Consider the following 25,238-nt stretch of genomic DNA (forward strand, 5'->3'; position numbering starts at 1 on the left):
GTACAAATCCATAATATTTGGTCACTCTCTCTACCAGTTTGTCACTCAAGCCCTATCAGAAGGTTGGTTTGAATTGGCTGGCATTGGTACATAAACATGGACTTAATGGCATTTTGGCAGATGAAATGGTAAGTGATACTCTATTTCTGATTTGTCGTTAAAAGGCGTTCTTTCTGTCATTTAAAAATAGAAATTTTCCCTTGGCCCCTGTAGTTTCCTGTTCTCATTTCAGTATTTTAGTACCCCAATCACCCCTTCTAATTTTCTATTGTTTCTCTTAGCTTTAGCCTCCTCATTGCCTCCCAGAATGAAAAATGGGCTTACTTTCTTTGATTATCAAGTTAATAAATAGGCATTTTAAAAATTAGACTATAGGAAATACAATAAAAATCAAGATCACTACCTACCTCCTTCAAATAAGTATTATTTTGATGTGTCTCTTTTCATATTATTTTCTTCTGCAGGTGTGTGTGTGTGCACATGTACACATACATATATATACATATGTATAAAATACTAAATGAGATTTTGTTATGTGTGCTTTTCTATAGCTTCTTTTGAAATTTGTAGATACCTTTAAATAAATCTACACATTTATCAGCAACATCATTTCAGCCATTTTACTTTTGTTAGATGTCCCTGAGGTGTTTTTTCTTTTTCTCCAAATCACATTTGCTTGAAGCTAAACTAAGGAAGTTCATTACAGCCAGTAGTTCAGGTATTGTCACATAGAAACTTAACCTTTAACCTTAATGTCCTTCCTCCTTTAAAAGATTTAATAAAAATTGGTCGTGTTCATTGGAGAAAATGTTTATTAAGTACACATAAATTACATTGTATGTAATACATTGTATGTATTATCAAAATAAAAATTAACATAGTTATCCTAGTCTGTAGTTTGCTTCTAGTGATCTTTTGTATTTTAAGACTTCCCACATGTACATCATACTATCCTTATAACAAAGATGCTGTTTATCTGATAGAAAATTAAATAATATATGCAGAATTTCAAAATAGTTATAGAATTAGATATAAAATATTGAACATTACAGTTGTGTAAAGCTGGACATGAGAATCAAATCTGGGTGTGGGGCCCCAGCTTTGCCTTTCATGGGCTGATCCTTACCAAATGATCTAATCTCAGCCAATATTAGAAAAATGTGGTATTATTTGGCATCAAATGAGGTATAATTTGTAAAACTTTTTGTGACCTGTAAAGCACTATATTTATGTTAGTATCTTGCTTGGTTAGTATCTTTAAGTTAGTATCCCATAATAAAGACTGGGTGGCTTAAACAACAAATTTATTTCTCAAAGCTGTGGAGGCTGGAAACCTAAGATCAAAGTGTTGGCCAGTTTGGTTTCTCCTGAGGCCTCTCTCCTTCATTTGCAGGTGGACACTTTTCACTGTGTCCTTACTGTGTCCTTTTTCTCTGTATGCACCCATCCCTGATGTCTCATTTTCTTAAGATGAGGATTGGGTTCCCATCCTTGTGATCTCACAACCTTAATTACCTCCTTAAAGGCCCTCTCTCCAAATATAGTCACATGGGGGGGATAGGGCTTTCAACACATAAATTTGGCAGTGAGGGCAATTCAGGTCTTAACAGTTGGTAATGTTTAGCTCCTCCCTAATAGCCTTTAGAAACAAAAAACAAAACAAAACAAAACAAAAAAAACCTTCATTGATGTATAATTTATTTGTAGTAAAATGCATAAATGTTCAGCTTCGTGATTTTTTTTTTTAATGTATCTGTGCACCCATGTGACTACCTCCCCAGATCAACATTCCCATCATCCCAGAAAATTCCCTCATGCTCCTTTTCAGTTGTTACCACCACCATTATTTGGATGCCTAAACCACAGCTTTTTTTTTTTTTTTTTTGAATTTTGAATTTTATATAAATAGAGCCATATACTATATACCTTTTGTTTCTGGTTCATTTGGTGCATGATAAAGTTACTGAGAATCATATGTGTCAGTAGTTTGGTGTTTTATTGGCAAGAAGTAGTCCCTAGTATAAATATGCTACAACTTGTTTATCATTCTTCTGTGGAAGGACATTTAAGTCAATTCCAGTGTTTGGCTATCATGATAAAACTACTGTCAACATTCTTTTTCCGGTCTCTTTGTGGACTTATGTTCTCCTATCTCTTGAATATACTCTTAGAAGTGAAATTAGTGGGTAATAGGATGGGCATATGTTCAAATCCAATTAGTCATTAGAACATTGTTCTTAATCTACCCAGTATGTATTAAAATTTGTTTTAACTACCAAACTACCAAAATTATGTCCTTTAAATGCATTGCAAAGCTCTTCCATGTTCATGTGTGTCACTTTTTAACTAGCACTTAGAATACAACCTGCTCGTTAAACTAAGTCATAGTATCATTTGGAGGTTATGATCTGTTTTATCTGTCACTGAGAACTAAGAACATAGTAGAGTTCTTACAGGATTGCATTATGGGGAATCAAAAATAAAATCAGAAATACTATTTTTCCTTTTGTGTTTTCCAGTATTTTTTGTTTGTTTTTAAATTTCATATATTGTCTTTTAAACATTTAATTTTAGGGCCTAGGAAAAACTATTCAAGCCATTGCATTCCTGGCATACCTCTTTCAGGAGGGTAATAAAGGTCCTCATTTGATCGTTGTTCCCGCATCAACTATAGGTTTGTAATACTGTGAACAACCATACTTGACTGTATAGTGTTTTATATAGGGAGAAGGAAAACTGTTATGTGTGATTTCTTAGTTTGTGAAGGTGAATATTAATTCTGTGGTCCTTACACTTTTTCCCCCTTTTAGTATGTGTATGTATGTGTGTTTGATTGTACCAGACATCTTTTAAAAGAAAATAACTTAAATACAAGTCAGTTACTCAGCTTTTAAATTATTATGGATCAAGGACCATCGATAAGATAATTTGTTTTTCTAATACTTTTAACCAGTTGTTTTAATGAAAAAAAAAATTTGAGTAATTTAAGAGAAACAAGTGCTTTTAAATTGTTAATTAAACATTTATTGAATCAAACTATACAGTTCATTCCCACTGAAATTGCTCCTTTATTAATTGATTAGATGTAGACTAGTGTAAGTGAATATATGTGTGGACATAATCCAAAAAAACTCTTTAAATTGGAATTTAATCATCACCTGTAAATATAATGGTTAGTTCTCTACCTTTCATTTTCTGCCTCTTCAAAATTATTTTAAACATTAGGAGTAAAAATGTGATTTTTTTTTTTTAATCTTGTATTATTTTGCAAAAGAATGATTTCTGTTTAGAACTCATTTCACTGCATACATCTAACCTTTTACAGAAGATGCAAATAATGCCTCTCTTGTTTCCTAGATAACTGGTTAAGGGAAGTTAATTTATGGTGCCCCACTTTAAAGGTGCTCTGTTACTATGGTAAGAATGTCATTTTGCTTTAATTGGAAATATTTTTAAAATCCTAATAATACAGTAAAGTACAGTAAATGTAACCAGTATGGTGTGTTGTTTTTAAATTGTAGGCTCTCAAGAAGAACGTAAACAAATTAGATATAACATCCATAGTAAATATGAAGAATATAATGTAATTGTGACCACGTAAGTATTGAGAAAAAAAATGTTGGAGGGGAGATATTGCATAGTTATCAAATTAAAAAAATATATTTGTAATCTATTAGTAATAGGAAGTTGGTGCTAAGAACTATGCAACAAATTAATGGAATGACTTAGGTTAAGAATTCAGGCATTTTTCAGGACTATGCTATCAATAGCATAGTCCAAAGAGAGGACTCTTTGTATTAAAGTAAAATTTAGGATATCCCATCAAAAAGATTTGTAATATTTTAACTCATAAGTGTTAATTATTAATATTAATAATTAGTATTAAATATAGCAGAATCTCACTCTAAATGAAAAAAACGTAGTTAAAATAGGATAGAAAATAAAACTTTGAATAAGTTAGTCATTACTTGGTAGTAACCATTTAGTGTAAATATCTAGCAGAGAATCTAATGCTTTCATGTTGCATTTTTAAATGTAGGTTATTTCAAGCTTCATATTAACTGACAGTATTTAGTTATTATTTCCTTCTGCTGACTTCTGTAGGAGGCTATGATTAAAAGATGAATCCAAAATTCATCTTTTCAACATAAAATGGACTTCATTTTCATATATAGTCTAGTACTGCTAGCTACTATTAACTTTTTTTCTTGGTTGTTGTACTCTGCTAGTTTAATACAGTAGAATTATGTTTTTAACAAATATCTTCATTTCATGCCTTCTTTTTCTTGCTTTTGTTCTGAAAATAGAACAGTTAATGAAGCAAAGTGTTTAACAATTGTGGATTACACAAATTGGCTTCTTCCTCATTGTGTAGAAGTTGTCTAATTATAACATTAAAATTTTCCTTTACCTACCCGTTGCAGCTTTTATAACTTGGTTACATGTGACTAAATAATGATTGTATACAAGTGCATCAGAATTTTTTGAACACCTACTATGTCTAGTATCTTTCAGGTACTGGCTATTAGAAATGTATAAATAATTTTGCAAAACATGAAGGCTCACTGTGGTCCAGGCTCCTAAAGGGATAGCCTTAGAGAATTTTTTTTTTTCTTTTTTTGGTGACAGGTATAATTGTGCAATCAGCAGTTCTGATGATCGTAGTCTGTTTCGACGGCTAAAACTTAATTACGCGATTTTTGATGAGGGCCATATGCTGAAGAATATGGGCTCCATCCGCTACCAGCACCTAATGACAATTAATGTAAGAGAGTACTTTGTGAATATTTCCAATTATAATGAAGTTTTAGTTATGTTTTAATGTATTAGTACTTTTTTTCTGGGGTCAGTGGACTTTTCTGTAAAGGTCCAGAAAATAAATATTTTATGCTTTATGAGCCATCCTCTGCTACTTGTTTTTTGCTTTTGTTGTTTTGTTTTATAACCCTTTAAAGAAGTGTGTAAAAACCATTAGGTCATGAGCTTCAAATTACCAACCCCTGCTCTATATGATAAACTTTATGAATATCAAGTACAATCTAGGTACCCACTTACAAAATGAAACCATTAATTAGTTTTATACATTGTACCTTAAAATAAAATAGATGATAATTTTTCTAAATTACTAGTCTTTCATCACAGAATGTTACATTATTAATAATGGTTTTAATTTTTTCTTTCCTACTGAAGAATATAGACAAGAAGGACTTGGCTCTTAAAAAAAAAAAAAAAGCTAATCTAAATTTTACTTTCACAGGCAAATAACCGATTGCTGCTCACAGGCACACCTGTACAGAATAATCTCTTAGAACTCATGTCACTGTTGAATTTTGTTATGCCACACATGTTTAGTAGTAGCACCAGTGAAATACGAAGAATGTTTTCTTCTAAGACAGTAAGCATAAATTTGTATTTTCTTCCAAATATGTTACTTTGTGGTTTATATAGGCCATTCTTCTCTTTTGCCTTTTGTCTTTTTTTCTTTTCATAGTGTATATGCATTATCAAATAAATTTAAGTAATTGAGATCCCTATACTTGGATGAATTGGGGAGTCAGCTAAAATACAATGGGAGATAAATTGATGACTTCTGTAATTAGTATCCAGAAGTTTTGGTTTTAATATCCTAAATTTCTGAAATGACAATTTTAAATTAGTGGAGAGCTCAGATCTGTAATAAATGGGGAAAGTTTGGTTATTGCATTTACCTTACAAAAATTAGGTAAATTAGTAGCATTTCTTTATAGGTATACTATAGAACTGGACATAGGTAGAATATCTAGAAAATTCCTGTACTGGGAAATATGTTTTGAAATAAAAATCCATAAATTCAAAAGTAACAATTTTTTAAGTTTTATTGATTGATTTGAGAGCGTGCAAATGTGGTGGGGAGAGGGAGAATCTCAGGCAGGCTCCTGGCTGAGCCCTCGACCTGCAGGCCAGTACCTGAGCCACAGCCTAGAGGCGGACCCTCAACCTACTCTGCCACCCCAGGTACCCCAAACTAACAGTTTCTTACAGTTACACTCAAGAAATCCTATTTCGAAGAAAATCTGAGTAATTTTCTGCATGTTGCTTAGAAAAGGTACAGTACAGGGTACCTGGTTGGCTTAGTGGTTACGCATCTGACTCTTGATTTCAGCTCAGGTCATGATCTTGGGGTCCTGGGATCGAGCCCCATGTCGGGCTCCCAGCTCAGCAGGGAGTCCACTCGAGACTCCCACTCTCCCTCTCTTGCCACTCCCTCCTCTCTCAATGAATAAATAAGGCTTTTAAAAAATAAGCATTAAAAAGAAAAAGGACAGTATAGCCTTCAGGCACTTCTAAATTTTCCAGTAAAGCAATGTTTATATAGATTCGTGACTCTCTTTCAAGTCACGTATATTTTGCAAAAATTCTTTATGATATTCTTCCACTGCAAATTAACTGCCTTTTAAACTTCCACTGATGAATTCACTCCCACTTGATGGCCTAGTAAATTATAGAATATGGAGGACTTCTTCACATCTTAGAATGAAATTTCATGTCTTTAATTCTCCAAAGTTAACAAGTCTTGACTAGGAACTATCCCTGTCTTTTAGATCACATATTTTATATCACCTGCACCAGCTTTCTTTTGGGGTCATTTTCTACAAATAAGTTTTCTACTTAACTTTCTTTCTCTTCCCCTTCTCCTCTCCCCCCCCCCCCCCCCCCCTTAAACATACCAAGTACACATACACTTTCGTGAGAGCTTGTCTGGTAATTAGTTATATTTCATTAGTTATGACTTAAACTTCTGAACACCATCCTAGAACATTCAGCTTTATTAGCTCAGCAGAATACATGAAACTTCAAAATATATATGGAGGTTGAAGAAGTAGATTATAGTCCAGAGTTGAAATGTGAAATTCTATCCAGAATGAAGTGAGTTTCTGTGGAAAATAACTCATTGTATTGAGGATGACTTTCATGTTATATAATATTGTTACTGTGATCATTAAATGAGTAATTTCTAAAAGGATATGTTCTTTTATTTACTTAGAAATCAGCAGATGAGCAAAGTATATATGAAAAGGAGAGAATAGCACACGCAAAACAAATTATAAAACCATTTATTCTCAGAAGGGTAAAAGAAGAGGTAACTTATCTGCATATTTATTATGATTTTTTTTTAAAGAACTGTTTTCTTTATTTAAATGATCTGCTTGAACTGTTTTCCTTTCTCAGGTTCTCAAGCAGCTACCCCCCAAGAAAGACCAAATTGAATTGTGTGCAATGTCAGAGAAACAGGAGCAACTCTATTTGGGTCTTTTCAACAGATTGAAAAAATCTATCAATAACATGGGTATAATCTGATTTTTACAATTTCATGTGAAAAATAATCCTGTACTGGAGCTACATTTTGTTTAATCATGTTATAGTGGGATTTGCTCAATTTAAAAAATTACTTAGAATTTGAAGAAATAATTTTAAACTATTTGCATTGAGATCTATTTCAGCAAACAGCTGTCAATTTGGGTTTTGTTTGTGTTTTGTTTCTAATGTGTGCCCTTGGAATCACAGAAAAAAGCACAGAAATGTGCAATGTCATGATGCAGTTGAGAAAAATGGCCAATCATCCTTTATTACATCGCCAATATTACACAGCTGAAAAGCTCAAGGAAATGTCTCAGCTTATGCTAAAGGTAAGGATTTTGTAGTATATTAACACTAAGCTTTATTAACACTGTTAAACATAAGGTTAAACTCATTCTCCCTTAGCACTCACCTGTAGTTCTCCTTTATATAGTCTTTGTGTTACAAGCAACTATTTTCTTTTTTAAATGTTTTTATATTATTTTAAATTTATTATGGAAAATTTTCAAACGTGCTGCAAGTGGAGAGAATTGTATAATGAAATCCTCTGCCCATTTAATAGTCACCCATTTTTTTACAGTTATCTGGAATGGCATTACTCTTGTTACATCTAGACTCTTCCCCAGGATTATTGTGACCCAAATTCTAGACATTATTTCATCTCTAAATATTTTAGGATGTTATCCCTAAAACAATAAAGACTTTTACCCCTTTATTGTACCTAGAAAATAAATATTATATCTTCATTTTGAAGTGTGTACTGTTCTGTTTTGTTTTGTTTTAAGGAACCTACACATTGTGAGGCTAACCCTGACTTGATCTTTGAGGATATGGAAGTTATGACAGACTTTGAATTACATGTACTTTGTAAACAGTATCGACATATTAATAATTTCCAGTTAGATATGGACTTGATTTTAGATTCTGGAAAATTCCGAGTTTTAGGATGCATCTTATCTGAATTGAAACAGAAGGTAATGAAGAATGCCACTCCTCTTGTGTTTGTGCAGTTAAACTTCTTTAAAATAATTCTGGCATGATTTGACTTTCTTGAAGTTTTAGCCTATGTCTGTTATGCATGTTTCTAGAAATTAGTGATTTGAGCATTTAGGGGATATATTTGGGGATATGTTTTCCTGATTACTTTTCCTCTGTTGAGTCTCAGAAAGATAGAAGTTAGTAGAATACATATGTATTGATTTTTTATTTTATTTTATTTTATTTTATTTTATTTTATTTTATTTTATTTTATTTTATTTTATTTTATTTTATTTTAAATTTTATTTATTTGAGAGAGAGAGGGAGAGAGCACAAACTGGGGAGAGAGGCAGAGGGAGAGGGTGGGGGAAAAGGAAACTCCTTGCTGAGCGAGGAGCCTGACGAGGGGCTCAATCCCAGGACCCTGAAGAAATGACCTTAGGCAAGGCAGACGCTTAACTAAGCCACTCAGGTTCTCTCCCGAGGATTGATGATTTTTAAAAAATAATGTTAAATGTCATTATTTCATAAGTGACAATCTGTAAGATTGCCTTAAAATTAGTATTTTGAATATACCATGTTATTTAAGTACTACTACCCATTTATATATGAAATCGCTTAAATTTGTTAGGATCATAATTTAAATAGTACTTCTGTAGTTTTCATTAACTGTCTTTAAAAACCAAAACTGAGAATTAAATTTTAGGTCTGAAGTTAGAAGTTACTTATGTATAACAAGAAATTTACCTTTGCTATGATGATTTGATTTTTATTAAAGAAGCAGTTGATCATTAGATACTTATAATTTTATTTTTCCATGTATCTAATCATATATATTTTTTCACAGGGTGATAGAGTTGTATTATTTAGCCAATTTACCATGATGCTGGATATTCTAGAGGTTCTCTTAAAACATCATCAGCATAGATACCTCAGATTAGATGGGAAGACTCAGATTTCTGAAAGGTTGGTATACTTCACTTTAGTTTCAGAAAATCTCCACCTCCCTTTCAAAGAGTAAGAGTAAATGTTAGAATTTTAAATATATGTAAAAAATTTGATTGAATTATATTGCTTTGAGTCTTTTGTATGGTTATTTCAAATCATTGCTTTAAGGAAAATTTTCTAAATTTCTGATCTGAATTGTATAGAAATCTATTTTGATATCTGATTAGAATTTATAATGTTTTTCTCCTTTAAAATTCATTCAGAGCCTTGAAGCACCTTACCTTGAAACTTGTTTTAAAATTTGGGGCTTTTCATATTTTAATAGTAATTGAATGAGTTTAGTTTTTTTATTTTTTTTAATTCCCGAAGAGTAAAAGATTGTCTTCAAAAAAGGGGGGAATACTTTTTCTAGTATGTTTAAACTGCATTATATCTTTTAGTTTATTTTTTTTTTTATTTTATTTTATTTTATTTTATTTTTTTTTAATTTTTATTTATCTATGATAGTCACAGAGAGAGAGAGAGAGAGAGGCAGAGACACAGGCAGAGGGAGAAGCAGGCTCCATGCACCGGGAGCCCGACGTGGGATTCGATCCCGGATCTCCAGGATCGCGCCCTGGGCCAAAGGCAGGCGCCAAACCGCTGCGCCACCCAGGGATCCCTAGTTTATTTTTTATCAGCCAAAATGAATCTTTTTTCCTACATTAAAGATAGAAGTCATGCTAAAAGAGAATACACTGCTCTAGTTTGATCTTGAGATCTTTAGTTCATCTGGTAGCAAGAGCAGCCACTAACAGATTTCTCAGAAGCCATATGCTAAATTAAGCTAGAAGTCATTCAACAAAGGAGAAAATAACTCTTTAGGACTACTCAAACCTGAATAGTTGAATTAAAGTAAGAATTAGGAGAAAGAGAAATGGTATAGAAAAGAAGTTTGTTAATTGGGAAGGTCTATCAATAAAATAACTGCAGGAAAAGTAACTATATTGCCATTTACATCATCAGGGGTTTTTTCCATGTAGTGTGATTGTTTTTAGTTTTAGTTATACACATTTTAGTGAAATTTAACCTAATATATTTATTTTATAGGATTCACCTAATTGACGAGTTTAACACCGACATGGATATCTTTGTGTTTCTACTGTCAACAAAAGCTGGTGGACTGGGAATAAACCTAACTTCAGCAAATGTTGTTATACTTCATGATATTGACTGTAACCCTTACAATGACAAACAAGCAGAAGATAGATGCCACAGAGTAGGCCAGACTAAGTAAGTGTTTTGAATTGAAATTTATTTTTAACTAAATGCTAATTTAATTTATACAGAATAGTAGAATATTGTCTGTCTTTTAGTTAAAGCAAAATAACCACCCACCACCCCCCAAATAGTTCTGCAGCTGATGGAAACAAAATATTATCAATGGTTCAGCCCCTTTGGAAAAAATTAGTTGAAAAGGCTTGTTTGTTAGACCATTTAAGTGCCAGATAGACTTAATAATATGTATACTACTGCTACCCTATTATCCTTTAGGAAATACATTATTTGAGTTGTAGGTATTTTAGATGAAGGTTCATTTTGACATTGGACCAAAAAGAGGTGCAAATACCTATAAACTCAACTCTGCTATCCATGTAAGTAGCCAATAATCAGTGTCTTCTCTGTGGAATATATTACTGTATTTCTAAAAGAAATTAATAAGAACCAAAGATTTATCTGTACCTAGTATGGCACTAAAACTTCCTGTGTATTCTTTGTGGTTCATCACACTTTCTTTCTTCTTGTACTAATATAGTGGAACCTGGCAAGCAAAGCATGTTCCTTTTTATTTATATTTTTATTTTTAGTGTTTTTGTTTAGCATGTTCCTTTTAAAAATGGAATACCTATCTGAACCCAGACTGTTTGTTGTAGTAAGTTTTACCAGTAATTTTTGGAGTATAGGTATCTTAGATTAGTAAGAAAGGTCATTTAAAAGTTACATATGCTCAGAAAATGTCAATCCTAAGTAGTTTGAATAAAAAGCAATTTATAGTTATGGATATATTTGTTATATAATCCAGATTATTCTTACTGAACTCTAAGGTGTTTTATGTAGTTTATATGTATCTAAATAATTTTATATTAAGTAACCAACAGACATATCTTCTTTTTTCTTTAGAGAAGTACTAGTTATAAAACTGATAAGCCAAGGGACAATTGAAGAATCCATGCTAAAAATTAACCAACAGAAATTGAAACTAGAACAAGATATGACCACAGTAGATGAAGGTAAGTTGTTTGTAAGCAGAAACTTCAATATTTATTGATGAAAAAGCATCAAATTAGCAGTAGCAAAAGTTTAGCAAAAATGGGCCAGACAGATCCTTACTGCCATACGGTATAGGAATGTCATGGTAGACGATAAGCGTACCCAATAAGTATTATAATAATTAACATTATTTTGCTAGAATTGATATAAACACTTGATTTTGGAAAATTCTGTCTCTTCCATCCCTTATCTCTTGACACCAAAACATCCCCCAAATAAAATTAGGTCTATAATTTTATACACAATGTTATGATTTACTTAGTATATAAGTAATATATATGAATCCAAAGGATTTAAATACATGGCATAGTATTAATTTATTAAGAACTGCAACATTGATATTAATCTCATTTGACCAGCAAATACTTAATGCACTAGAGTGCAATAAATGCATTTTCTTACTAAAAAATTTAGTAATTTCAGATTGAAGTAGACTGGGTACTAAAAAGAACCCTCTAAGAGAACCCTCTTCATTCCATCTTTTTGAAAGGTATAATTTTTAAAGTTTTATATTTTTAAAAAGATAATACATTCACATAATTCAAGATTCAAAAGATATAAAAAGCAAACAAAAGCCTCCTTCTCACCCTATCATCCAATTTCCCCATAAAAATGGTGACACATTGACTCTTATTAGCATATGACCATTTAGTTTTTGCAGATAGAAGTAAATAAGTATATGTATTCTTTCGCCCTTTTACACAAGTTATCATGCAGTCTTTTACATCTTACTTTTCTTATTTAATGTTAAATTTAATTGGGTACAAGCTGTTTTATCATTATTCTAATAAGGATATTACTAATGTTGGTCATGGTTCATTTCAACTCACCAAACTTCCACTGAATATTTACTATGTCCCAGTATTTTGCTGGGCACTCTGTACTATAAAGAGTTTGGTATATTTTTAATGTCTTTGAGGAGAGAGAGAGAGATGTTTGGTAAAATTAGTACATGTCCTTCTGTATAGCGTTTATTTCAGAGTGCTTCAGGTTGGGTAGGCAGACAATAGAGAAGGTTTGAGTAAGAAGCAACTGCATGATTATAACTTAAATAGTAGGCTTTGTGTGGAGGTGGCAACTTGCCAATTTCACATTATCTAGCAAAAGCAATAGCGTGAATGCATAAGGCCTATTCCACAACACAGCACGTTTTCCTCAGTGTTTTGTTAGGGCATCTTTTCAAATTTAGTTAAAACAATTATATACCTATTCTCATTTAGCAGCTGCCACCTATCCAGATATATAGATTTTATTCCAACAGTAAGTCTTTAGATAGAACTATCATAGTTAATTGGGGTTTCAGCAGTTTAATTGTTGGACTCCCTCCCATCTTTAACTATATAGGTTGCTTTTCATGGACTGGTTCATTTCCTCCGAAACAAATTTGTCAATCTTCTGTGAAATACGGATTGTGGGAGATACAGTATATGACTACTGACTCCATTCTTAGAGCTAAGGAGAAGCAGAGGAGGGAGGGCTGTTGCCATATTTACATAGTTAACTCTCCTATTCTCCTTTTCCAGTATAGCTTCATTGTCTTCTACTAGCCCCATATCTAGCATTCTTCTGATTCAAACTTTTCAAAGAATAAACCTTCATTTGTGTATCTGGGGTAAATGGCTGGCTCTGTTGGGCAGGCTTTAGATGTTCTATTCTTCAACCTGTTTTAGCTCTGTATGTTTCCTATCCTTTAGGAACCATGCATTACCTCCGTGTCTTGAGTTTGGGGGTGGGGGCACAGGCTGGGGGGAAGAATAGTGAGATTCTGAGTGTGAAGTACCTTGCGTTTTCTACCTGTGCACACTTAAGTTTTTGCTTTGTCCATTCTGCTAAAGTCAGCTTCCATTCTTCCATTTGCTTTTCATCTTCCAAAATTTGTTGACAACTTTCTTCACTGTTGTCTTTTTCTTCTGTTTTTTCTCTTTTTTCTCTTTCTGTTCTCTTTTTCTTCTGTATAGTGCCCCTGATTTCTTTTTTCCATGGCATTTTAATGGTATTTCAGATGAGACCGGTGTATATCCAGTCATGTCTAGTCATACTTCATGTAAATTATTTGTACTTCTATAAATTTGTTTAGTCTAAAATTTTACCTGTTCACATCAAGTGTTTCTTAAATTGGCAGCTTATTTCAACTATGCTTTTAGGCTGTAACCTTTAAAGTGTTTAATTATAAAGAATCGTTCCCCCGTTTATCACTCTTTCTGTAGGAAATTTTCCTCTTGTTATAGCTATTTGTATATCAGTTTTTTCCAGTATGTGTTTTACTTGGTAGGCTAAGGGTACAGTGATGTTGTTATTTTCTTAACTATAATGATTTTGTCATCTTTGCTTCTGGTTTCATTTAAATAATTTGACACTGACCTAATGAAAGTACATGTACCCTTTTCATCTCTCGTGGTGAGGTTCTTTGCCACTGTAAACAAAAAGTATATTTGTAATTGAGCGTCTCTGTGCTTTCTTGTTAACAATCTGTATGCCCCCATTTCCACGAAACTATGAAAGATAAATACCATGATTCCTCTCAAATGCTTGTCAGACTTTTGTGTCTCTAGAATTTTCCTTAGTGGTTTTCAGAGTGCAGTCTCTGGACCAATAGCAACAATATCACCTGGGAAATTGCCTTAAAATGCAAATTCCCAAGCCCACTTCCATCCCTACTGAGTCAGAAATTGTGAATGGATTTCAGTAATCTGCTTGGCGTTCTGATACATGCTAAATTTAGCCAGAGAACCATTGCTTTAGAATAAGGATTCTGGTTTGGGTGTGTTATTTTTCTTTAATCTCTTAATAAATTTTCTACCTTTTAAAACTTTTACTTTTTTTTTTTGCCTTTTTTTTTTTTTAAGATTTATTTATTTATTTATTCAGAGAGAGAGAGAGAGAGAGGGGCAGAGACACAGGCAGAGGAAGAAGCAGGCTCCATGCAGGAAGCCGATGTGGGACTCGATCCCAGGTCTCCAGATCACACCCCAGGCTGCAGGCGGCGCTTAACCGCTGCGCCACCGGGGCTGCCCCTTTTAAAACCTTTAATATGGAAATTTTCATGCAAAAATGTTGAAAATGTGAGTTTAGCAGTTACAAACATTTTGTGTCATCTACCTTTTTTCCCTCATGAACCATTTCAGTGAGTTGTAGACATGACAGGTCATTCTGAATATTTCAGCCTTCTCTCTAAGTTGTCACAATACCACTATTATATCCAAGAAAATTAACAGTAATTTCAAAATATTGTCATATATTTTTCCCAATTATGCCATGTCTTTTATATCTTAAAAAAAAAAAAAAAAAAAAGACAAGGTCCAGAGTTCACACATTGCATCTTATTGCATTATATCTTTGGTATCTTCAAACTTAGAAGAGTCTCCTCATCCCTATTCCTTCTTTCCACCTCTCCCTTCATTCCCAGAATACTAAATTTTGTACAGTCCTTTTTTGTCTTGTACTTTGGCATTCTTGTTGTCTTCTGGATCTGTCTGGTTATTCGGTCAGTTAATTTAGGACGAGTTTCAATTTAGATTTCATTGGCTATTAAGTCTATGGATGAACCTCAAGGCAAAGATGGCAGCAAACTCCTTGAGAGTTTATAAGTTTATGGAATAGTCTGTTTCTGTGCATATGCTTTTTACTGAAAGGAGAAGAGTAAATAAAAGTACTCCTAATTTTAGATTATAACTGGGGTATGTATGGGTGACAGAGAAAAGTGATTAATTTGACTATATTTTAGCCACATCTAACTTATAAAATTATTCATTGCTATCAATGTACAAATACTTATGAATTGCCAACTATATCATTGTCACTATAAACTAATAAATCAGTTTGTCTAAAAACCGTGTAAGTGATTAATTGAATTAATCAAGGATACCTAGATTCTACATCACTTTGATAAAAGTTGTTTTCCCAATTTAGAAAATCCTGGGAGTGCCTGGGTCACTCATTTGGTTGAGTGTCTGGCTCTTGATTTTAGCTCAGGTCATGATCTCATGGGTTGTGATATCAAGCCCTATGTCAGGTTCCATGTGCAGTGGGGAGTCTATTTGAGATTCTCTCTCTACCTCCCCTTACTTGGGCGTGCACACACTCTTTCTTTCATTCTTTCTTGCTCTCAAATAAATCTTAAAAAAAAAAAAAAAGCCAGATGCTTCCTGCATAAGTGTCTAGATACTAGAGTCTCATTTAATTGAAATATGAGGGAAGCATTGGAGAAGTTTATTTGCAGTGGGCAGTTTAATCTTCAACCAGTATTCCATTGTCCCAGTTTTGTTTAGATGTGCTAATTAAGTCTAAATCAGTGCTTGTGTCTTTGGATTAAAAATAAGGGTGTAGATGAATGATTTGTTTTCAGTATTCAGTTTGTTACATTAACTGTTCTTATCAAGTAAACCTGAGTAGTAAATACTGTGTGCTATATGAATAGAATATGATCCAAATTAATATGGGTATCTGTATGTATGTCAGCTCAGAAACCTAACCTCTAGATTACTGTGCTGTCAATATGAACATGAACATAGTAGAGGAAGTATCCCTAAATATATGTAGGTTTGTGAAGGGTTTTTATTTGTTTTGGGGTGGGTTTTATTTATTTATTTATTTATTTATTTATTTATTTACTTACTTACTTATTTATTTATTTATTTTAGAGAGCTTGCACGGTGGGTGGAGGGAGCAGAGGAAGAGGGAGAGAGAGACTTAAGTAGATTCTGCACTAAGTGGTGGAGTCCCACTCAGGGTTCAATCTCAGGACCCTGAGATCTTGACCTGACCCAGCAGCCAGAGTCAGCTGCTTTAACCAACTGCACCATGCACCACCCAGGTGCCCCTTGAACATTTTTAACAATGAGTGACACTGCAGCAAACTGAGCCTTGAAAGATGATTAGAAATCCGCCAAAAGGAGAGAAAATATATTTCGTAAAATATTTGTGTTAAACTTTTAATGCCCCTTTCTGACCTGCAGGTGACGAAGGGACTATGCCAGCAGATATAGCCACGTTACTAAAAACGTCAATGGGCCTGTGAAATTAAGAATTGTGAATTCCTAATTGATGAGGAAATATCAACTTGGTGCACTCAAGGACATTTACATTATGATGACCATGGGGTTTACGAACATTTATAACTTTTTATAATTTCCATATTACATTTCTCATAGTATGGACAACTTTTTTGCCACTAACTGAATTCTCCAGATGCTTACATGTGAAATTTCAAAAAAAAAAAAAAAAAAAAAATCCACAAATATGTAGTCCTGAAGATGTTGAATAATCATTTTACAAAACAGTTTTCTGAATGGGGATTAGTTGGTGATTGTTTGTAACAAATATGCTAATGCTTTAGAAATGTCAGTATTTTTGTAATTATTTCTACCTCCAAATATATATATATTGTCTTTCACTGGATAATGTGTGTAGATTTTTACATGTGCCTTATTTGACAATGCTTATGTCTTGTTTTTCCTTGTCTCATTTGAAGTTCTTTTTTTGTTCGTTTAAAGGATGCAGCTGTATAGATTATATAGCTTTCATTTTATTGCTATTTGAAGCAGATGTTCACCACTGTCAACAAGAACTCAACCTGAATTTAAAGGTGGCATTCCATATACTAACACCCCCAGGTCCTTCCAAGTATTTCTGTTAAAACAAATTTGTTTGGCTAGGCACTAAGTTGTTTTCCAGTGAATAGTAACAAAGAAGCCCTTATCTTGCTCCATGGGTTAATTCCTTCTGTTCATTTCCCAACTGCACTAATTGTGCTTATTACTCTGCCTATTGTTGTGCATGTTTTCATTGATTTCCCTCTCCTGGCTTTTGCTTCTCTTGAAACTGTTGCCCAGTCACTTCTGCTCCATTTCTCTTTACTCTTTAAATAGTAGTTTATTCCTGCCACGTCTCCACATATCAGCAAAGCGTGGGTGACATTTGTCTACCCTGGCAGAAGAGATTAACAGGCTATTTCACTTCAAAGCTGACTGAATGTGACTTCATATTAAGGCAGCATTAGATACTGCATGGAAATAGGTCATTAAACACTTCTCAAAATCTAATTTGTCAGTTTCCAGAATTTCCAGTATGGGACCTCCTGAAGAGAGAGCCATTGTTCAATTCCAATTCAGTGTGGGTAACAAAGTGAAATTTAGAAGAAGTAAAGTTGTCTATTTGATATTTAACTCTTTATAAATCTTTCTTTAAATTTTTGCCTGTCAGTCTATCTTGCTGTTTTTATTATACATCAGTTTCTTTGTATAACTTGTGAGTTTCATGTGTTTTGTTTCTATTATGTAAATATCATTATAAATAAACTTATTTATAAATCACAGACTTGTTAATTTTGGAGATTGTACTTTCCAGGCATCTTGATTTGCTAAGATGCTAACGTAATAGAATCCTCTGGAGTTAGAAGGGTAATGAAGTTCGCAAAGCAATTTTCAGGTATAGACTTGAAAACTCATGATTCAGTAGATTTAGCCAATCTTGAAGGTATAGTGAATATAATCGATATATTTTAGTATAACAGGGCTGGAAGGAATCTGCAAATATTACTACCTCCTCCTACGTCACAGGACCCAAATCACTTAGGTTGTTGGAAATACTACCTTTTAAAATCTCATAATGGATTTCTCATAACTTTTCTGTGTGAATGTCTTCAGTGGTAGGCTATTTCTTTTGTTGTTATTAAGTCCATAATATCTTTGATGAGATGTAGTTGGGTTCTCCCTGTAATGCTCTATTATGTCTTGGGCTTAATAAAAATATTTGTGATCATAAATGGTATCCTCACACCCTTTTTAATAGTTTCTAACACTTCCCTTTAGCCTTAAAAATATAATATTGAGCACAAATGAGATTATTTGTGCTTAGTATTGCCTATTTCTCAATAAACTGGAATTTATTACTTAGGATGTATTCCTACTAGTTCATTCATTGGACTGATGTCCATGTGAACATTATAATCCATTACCAGTAAAGAACATGCAAAGCCATAGTTGTTGGAATATCATCTTGACCAACTGAAGCAACTTTTATTTTTTATTTTTTTTAAAGATTTTTATTTACTTAATCACGAGAGACAGAGAGAGGCAGAGACAGAAGCAAGCTCCCTCCAGGGAGCTTGATGAGGGACTCAATCCCAGGGTCCCGGGATCACACCCTGAGCCGAAGCAGACGCTCAGCCACTGTGCCACCCGGGTGCCCTGACAACTTTTATTTTTTAATGCAACAGCAGAAGACATATGCTTTATGTGTTTTTGTAACTGTATTCCTGATCCCATGGACTATATACATGTATACACATACACATACGCATACATACATACATACATACATTTATATATGCACACAAAGATAATTTTATACCAACAGATATTTATATTGCAGCATTAAGTACTGTTGTTTCCAATTCTTGGTGTTACTGTATTGAGGTTAGAGAGGAGTATTCAGAGATTCGGTTTCCATTTGCATGACCCTAAGCAAGACACTTAAACATCCATAAAAATTAAAGAACTGATTCTTTTAAGTCTTTTCTTCCCCAAATATGTTTTTTTTCGGATTACAATCTGCAGCTCTGATTCATTTAAATTCTCTTATACTCAGTCACTCAGCAAGGAGCCATTTAACTTGGGTACAGGATGGGATAATGGGATGTGTTGCCCCTTCAGTGAAAAAAAGATGATTTAAAGGTTAATGATGATGCTGTGAGTGAAATGAAGTATTTCCTTATGAAACCTGCTGTGGTTGCATTTTATATTTGAATTGTGATTTGTGTAAACAAGTGGGACTGATCTTACTGTGAATATTCATGTTAGGTAAGCATTGTAGTTCTCACTAATGAAAATTCTATTTTCATTAAAGCTTGTGAGTATGAACATGCATAAGAGAAAAGTTACTACCTTCACTATCTAGAGTTTTATTTGAGTTTCTTTTATGAAAGATAATTTTTTCTTTAAATTGCTTTGATTACATTATACAGTACGTTGCAGTGAAATTCACTTATAACCTATTATCATTATTAACAGCCATTAGCGATAAGAAAATGTGAACCAGAGAAGCAAGTTATTTGGGAAGTACACTGTTTTTATGTATAATCCTTAATAACGTATAAAGTACTTAACATCTTTTCCATTTTATAGAACATTGTTGTGATGAAAGAAGCACCTTAAAATCATACACAGCTGAATTTTACTTTTCTTTTTCTTTATTCCCCTATATCCTCTCCGCATTTCTAGCTTCTCTCAACCATGTTCTCCTTTCTCTATTCTGCATTTCAAGTATATTCATCTATTTCATTATACTATTTCTATATAGAACATGACATACTAAGATTAGACATTAATAATAGGAACATGCAAATTGAACTAAAATATATTCCAATGCTATAATTATAGTTTAAAATGGGTTGAGGGATAACCCACACTTATTTGGGTGATTTCTATTTAAATGGCTGTTTAAAGCCATTATACGGGCAGCTTGCTTTCCATGGTAGTGTGGGACCTTAAAAATGACTGCAGGTTGAAACTGTGGAAAATAATCTTATTCATTGGAGAAAATGATTGTTCCATGACTTGTAAATTTTTTTCAACATATTAAAAACATTGTTGGTTATAAATGTATAGGTAAATGAAAAAAGTAGTAAAACTAATTTTAGTAGTAAAAGAAACTGATAGGGTATATTACTTTTGTAAAAAAAAAAAAGTATTAATTTTAATAATGCCTTCATATATAAGTAAGCATTCTTTTTATACCTTGGCAAATTATCATAATTCTAAGTTTGGATCACCTTCCAACATTTTCTTGCATTTCCAGTGTCACGAAATACCCCTGCTTTTTTCTTTCTTAATAGACTTTCTTAGAGGAGTTTTAAGTTCACAGCAAAATTGAGCAGAAAGTAAAGAATTCCCATATACCCCTGCCACCACACAAGTATAGCCTCCCTCACTATAAAAACCCCCCTCGCTCACTTACAAACACCCCCATTCCAGAGTTACCTATTTATTACGATCAGTGAACTTACATTGACACATAGTCACCCAAGGTTCTGAGTTTAACAAACCCATTATACAGAATAGGGGGACGCCTCGGTGGCTCAGTGGTTGAGCATCTGCCTTCTGTGCAGGGTGTGATTCCAAAGTCCCAGGATCAAGTCCCACATCAGGCTCCCTGCATGGAGTTTGCTAGGCCTCTGCCTCTCTGTGTCTCTCATGAATAAATAAATAAATAAAATCTTTTTTAAAAAGTAGTATACAGAATAGTTTCACTGCCTAAAAATTCTCTATACTCCACCTGTTCAACACTCCTTCCCCCTTCACCCCTCACAACCACTGTTCTTACTGTCTCCATAGCTTTGCCTTTTCCAGAATGTTCCATAGCTGAAATCAGAGTATAAAGCCTTTTCAGGTTGCCTTCTTTCATTTAGTAATCTGCACTTGTTTCTTCCATGTCTTTTCATGGCTTGATAATTCATTTCTTTCTTAGTGCTGAGTAATATTCCTTTGTATAGATGTACCACAGTGTACTTAACCACTTGCTACTGAAGGGCATCTTGGTTGCTTCCAAGTTTTGGTGATTATCAGTAAGGCTGCCACAAACATCCATGTATAGGTTTTTGTGTGGATCTAAGTTCTCAACTATTTTGGGTAAGTACCAAAAGCATAATTGCTGGAACATATGGTAAGAGTAGGTTTAATTTTGTAAGAAACTGCCAAACTCTCTCCCAAGGCATCTTTACCTACCAGCTACCATTCCTATCAGTGAAAAAAAAATTCATTTTGTTTCCTTACCAACATTCGGCATTGTCAGTGTTTTGAAATTTTGCCATTCTAATAGGTACGTAATGGTATCTCACTGTTTTTATTTGCATTTCCCTAGTGACATCATGTTTTGCTTTTTTTCTTTTTCACATGCTTATTTACCATGTGTATATCTTCAATGAGGTGTCTGTTCAGGTCTTTGGTCCATTTTGTAATTGGGTTCCTTTTGTTGGGTTTTAAGAGTTCTTTGTGTATTTTGGGTATAGTCCTGTATCAGGTCTTTTGCAAATAACTTCTCCTAGTCTATGGCTTGTCTTCTCATTCTTTTGATATCTGTTCTTTTAACCTGAGACTTTTACCAGTCTTGCTTCCTCTGGGACATCATCTTTGTGACAACTATTTTCCTCATTTCTGTCAGTAAGTTTGTCTTTGCCAAGTTCTTCTGGCTACTTATCTGGAGCCCCTTGAACTGCAGGCGCGTTAATGTTCCCATAGTCCGTTCTTACCATTTATGTGCAATTTGAATTGGGCTCCAGCATTGTTACTTTTCATTTCTTTATTGGACTTTCATCTTTGTTGATGAGTTCCCCTTTTCAATTATCCACTTTTTAGAAATCTTGAGTGGATTTATCACTGAGAAACAAGCAGGCAATGCAACTACACATTTTGCTGTCTGTGCATGAATAACAGATGTGTTGTGACCAATCACTAACAGACTTTGAAAGAACTGGTGTGATTGGTCGTTGGTCATGATGTGCATCTGTTATTTACACACTGATTTGTGGACTGCAGAGCTAGCAGCAAAATCAGTATTTTATGTAATAAGAGCTGAAGTCCAGAGCATTTTTGGGGGAAATGTGTTCCTTAACCATTATGACTGACATCGTGCATGTTGAAATGGATGAAAAGTAAGCCCTGCCTATATTGTAAACTTTTTTCTCAGTTGTGATGTGAAATTATTCTAAGGCAAAGGGGGAGGGGGGAAGATACTGGAAACTAAATGCTCTTTTTTTCCCATTTTTCCCCCTATTTTTTTGGTTTTTTTTTTAAAGCAGAATATGGCAAAAGTGAAACACTAGATGGAGCCTAGGGAAGGCAGTGTGTGGATTACAGAGCAGGCTTTGTAGCTTCTTATCTGATGTAAGCGATGCTGTGAAGAACAATAAAACCGCAAGCCGGCATTACTTAGAGTTTGGTTTGGGGCCTTCGTTGTATCCAGTCAGCAATGGCAGGGATGGCTTGAACTTTTTTCCGTAATGTTACCAACCTGGGATGGATGTCCAGCAAGTCAGGTTTAAAGACCAAAAGTGTGGTACTGCAAATTTCCCAGTAGAAATCTGCCCAAGTTACCTAGTTTAAAGGAAACAAAAATTTCCATTTGAATATAGAAGGCATAAGTTATTATTATCAAAAAGTTTCTTCTTAATTCAAACTTATCTTACTACAGAAGTGAAATGAGTATATGATAGAAAAGTACAGATAACACCATACTCCCAACACCCAGAGGTTGCTGTCATTAACACCTCTGTGTATAATGGTATGTTTATTCTAAAATGAGATCTTAACAGTACATACTCTTGTAACTTGATTCAATCTCCACGTCTCTTGTGACAATACATTTTTATCTAATACCCAATCTTTTTCATCAGTTCCAAAAATCTTTAGCAGAATCCATTCCAGGGCATGCATCTCATCTCATTATGCCCTTTAACTCCCTTTTACTGAAGATTTCACACTACTCCTGAAGAGTGTCCTCTCTTCAGGATTTGTGTGATTATTTCATCTTGTTTACCTTGTTCCTTTCTTCTGCAGAGTATAAAAGGATAGAGTGCAAGTTATCCAAAGAGTGGTCATAGTTGCCAGTTAAATATTTTTGACTAACACATTATATTGCATCACCTCAGAAGACATATGGGTGTCTGAGCATTAGTGGAACCACAACGATGATGACAGCCTTGTCCTACCCTTGTACACATTTTCTTTGTACACTTTTTTTCCTTTATGACTAGAAACTAATGTACCTAATGTTACTTTGGCTCTAGATGAATATCCATCAGAGAGTGAGATTAAATGTGGACTCTTCTTAGTTTTCTTTTTGTATGGAATTTAATACTAAGTGCTAGCATTATATGAACCTGCATACTAAACGCCTGTCAACCAGGAGGGTTTATGGGTTAGAGGATTCAGAGTTCGGTAACAGATATTTACAGTGTACCTACTGTGCACGACATGCAGGTCTGGGTGCTGGGATGGACTGATAGCAACATGTAATATGAGCCCTTTCCCGGGTACAGCTTTTATTTTTATTTTTATTTTTTTCCGGGTACGGCTTTTAATTTTGAAACAGGAAGACAAACATTTGTAAACGGATGGGGATGATGAAGAAAAAGCTAAGTGAGGAGAAGGACTCTCATATGGTCATGGAGGGAAGACCTTTACCAGGTGACATTTAAGCCAAGGCTTAAATGAGAACAGGATCCAGACAGGCAGTGGCCTGCATATGAAGCATTCTAGGCAGTGGGAACAGCAAGTATAAAGGCTCTTCAGTGGGAGTGAGGTGTGTCTGAGGAACAAACAAAATACCAGTGTGTGTGGAACCCTGGGGAAGGAAGAGAGTGCTAAGAGATGGCATCAGGAGGTAGTTTGTAGAAGAATCTTAATAGAAAACAAGGAGGGGGGGGGGAGTTTAAGTCCTTAGAAATTGTTCATTCCATAGGGCAGAGAGAAGAATAGATTTTAGGAAAGTCTATTGGGGAATCAATGGGAAGAAATGCAGGGTTATGTGGTGAGATTGTAAATTGAGAATAAAGATGTGGCAAGTATCACCCAGAAGGATTCAACAGACCATGAACAGAATGAGTGCAGCCAAAAGCAGTCTGTGTCTTCTCTCCTTGAAGGCGCAGACTCCGACCTACCACAGCATTGAATCATGTTTAGATTTGAGTTTTTGTCAGTAGTACTTTATAGGTGGCAGTGTGCTCCTCTATCAGGAGGGCTGTACTATCTGGTCGTCTCACTTTTTTTTGGTGATATTAACAGTTATTGTTAGTCAGTGCCTAGATCCATTTCAACCATTAAGTGTTGGAAAATGGTGATAATTAATTTTAATCTCCCCTTTTTACTTACTAACTGGAGTACTTTTATGAAGACACTTTGCACGTCAGTTTTTTGTTATCTTGACATACAATTGGCAGATAGGAAAGGCAAGGTAAATTCTTTACTCAAACCTCCCAACATTTTTAAAAACAGTTTTCAGAGTAATAATTTGGTTCTATATCATCTTCTAAAAGTAAACAATGAAGCTCTATTTGGTTTAAGGATTTGCATGTATGTGTTTGTGTTTGGTGGTGGTGGTCATCATAAACTCATGGATTCACTCATTTTTATTTGTTTCAATCCACTGCTGTTAATATTCTCAGTGAAGCTTGAATTGGCCAGTGGAAGCCTCTTCAGTCCTTTTTGACACAATCCCAGTTCAGTTGTCTTTGATAATTTATTTGCTTCTGATATGACAACGTATTTCCAGCTCATTTCTTAGATTTCATGTCCCAAGTTGAGAATGAGCCATTTCTCCAAGAAGCCCTGATAACTTTTAATATTAGAGACCAGAATCTGGGTCCTAGGGGTGTCCAGGACATTGGGGTTGGTCAATGTTTCAAGAAAAAGAGATACAACATGTTTTTTCATTATCCTAAGACACAGTATATCATGACCTTATCTTTTATATAGTTCACATTCAGGAATAGGAAGTTTACTTAGTTTCACTGAACTTCTTTTTCTAGCTTCCTTCTCCCACACTGAAGATCCTGGTCTTCAGTGACCTCTACACATTTTCTTATTGCTTTACCCCACAGTAGAGATATACTAATATCAGAAATACTAATAAAACAATACGACTATACCCAGTACCACAACAATCTAATT

The 25,238-nt window shown here is 34.1% G+C and overlaps 2 protein-coding genes across 8 annotated transcripts in view; one reads left to right on the forward strand and one right to left on the reverse strand.

Annotated features, from left to right (window-relative positions):
• Positions 1-18,463, forward strand: part of SMARCAD1 (SWI/SNF-related, matrix-associated actin-dependent regulator of chromatin, subfamily a, containing DEAD/H box 1) — a 78,357-nt gene extending 59,894 nt beyond the window's left edge. For 3 of the 6 annotated variants that reach the window (XM_041759237.1, XM_041759239.1, XM_041759238.1), the window contains exons 11-24: positions 38-128; positions 2,575-2,674; positions 3,358-3,417; positions 3,522-3,597; positions 4,630-4,765; positions 5,258-5,395; positions 7,025-7,120; positions 7,210-7,327; positions 7,546-7,667; positions 8,124-8,312; positions 9,164-9,282; positions 10,354-10,536; positions 11,425-11,534; positions 16,530-18,463. In XM_041759237.1, coding sequence (XP_041615171.1) covers positions 38-128; positions 2,575-2,674; positions 3,358-3,417; positions 3,522-3,597; positions 4,630-4,765; positions 5,258-5,395; positions 7,025-7,120; positions 7,210-7,327; positions 7,546-7,667; positions 8,124-8,312; positions 9,164-9,282; positions 10,354-10,536; positions 11,425-11,534; positions 16,530-16,591 — 1,600 coding nt within the window. In that variant the 3' untranslated portion in view covers positions 16,592-18,463. The remainder of the gene's footprint in view (positions 1-37; positions 129-2,574; positions 2,675-3,357; positions 3,418-3,521; positions 3,598-4,629; positions 4,766-5,257; positions 5,396-7,024; positions 7,121-7,209; positions 7,328-7,545; positions 7,668-8,123; positions 8,313-9,163; positions 9,283-10,353; positions 10,537-11,424; positions 11,535-16,529) is intronic. The other 3 variants (XM_041759240.1, XM_041759236.1, XM_041759241.1) reach the window with 2 other exon arrangements.
• A 200-nt stretch (positions 18,464-18,663) lies between these two features.
• The window catches only part of HPGDS (hematopoietic prostaglandin D synthase), a 28,484-nt gene continuing 21,909 nt past the window's right edge, over positions 18,664-25,238 (reverse strand). For both annotated transcript variants that reach the window (XM_041757985.1, XM_041757986.1), the window contains exon 6: positions 18,664-22,664. In XM_041757985.1, coding sequence (XP_041613919.1) covers positions 22,500-22,664 — 165 coding nt within the window. In that variant the 3' untranslated portion in view covers positions 18,664-22,499. The remainder of the gene's footprint in view (positions 22,665-25,238) is intronic.

This window comes from Vulpes lagopus, chromosome 6, assembly GCF_018345385.1.
Source record: "Vulpes lagopus strain Blue_001 chromosome 6, ASM1834538v1, whole genome shotgun sequence".
Taxonomy (NCBI): domain Eukaryota; kingdom Metazoa; phylum Chordata; class Mammalia; order Carnivora; family Canidae; genus Vulpes; species Vulpes lagopus.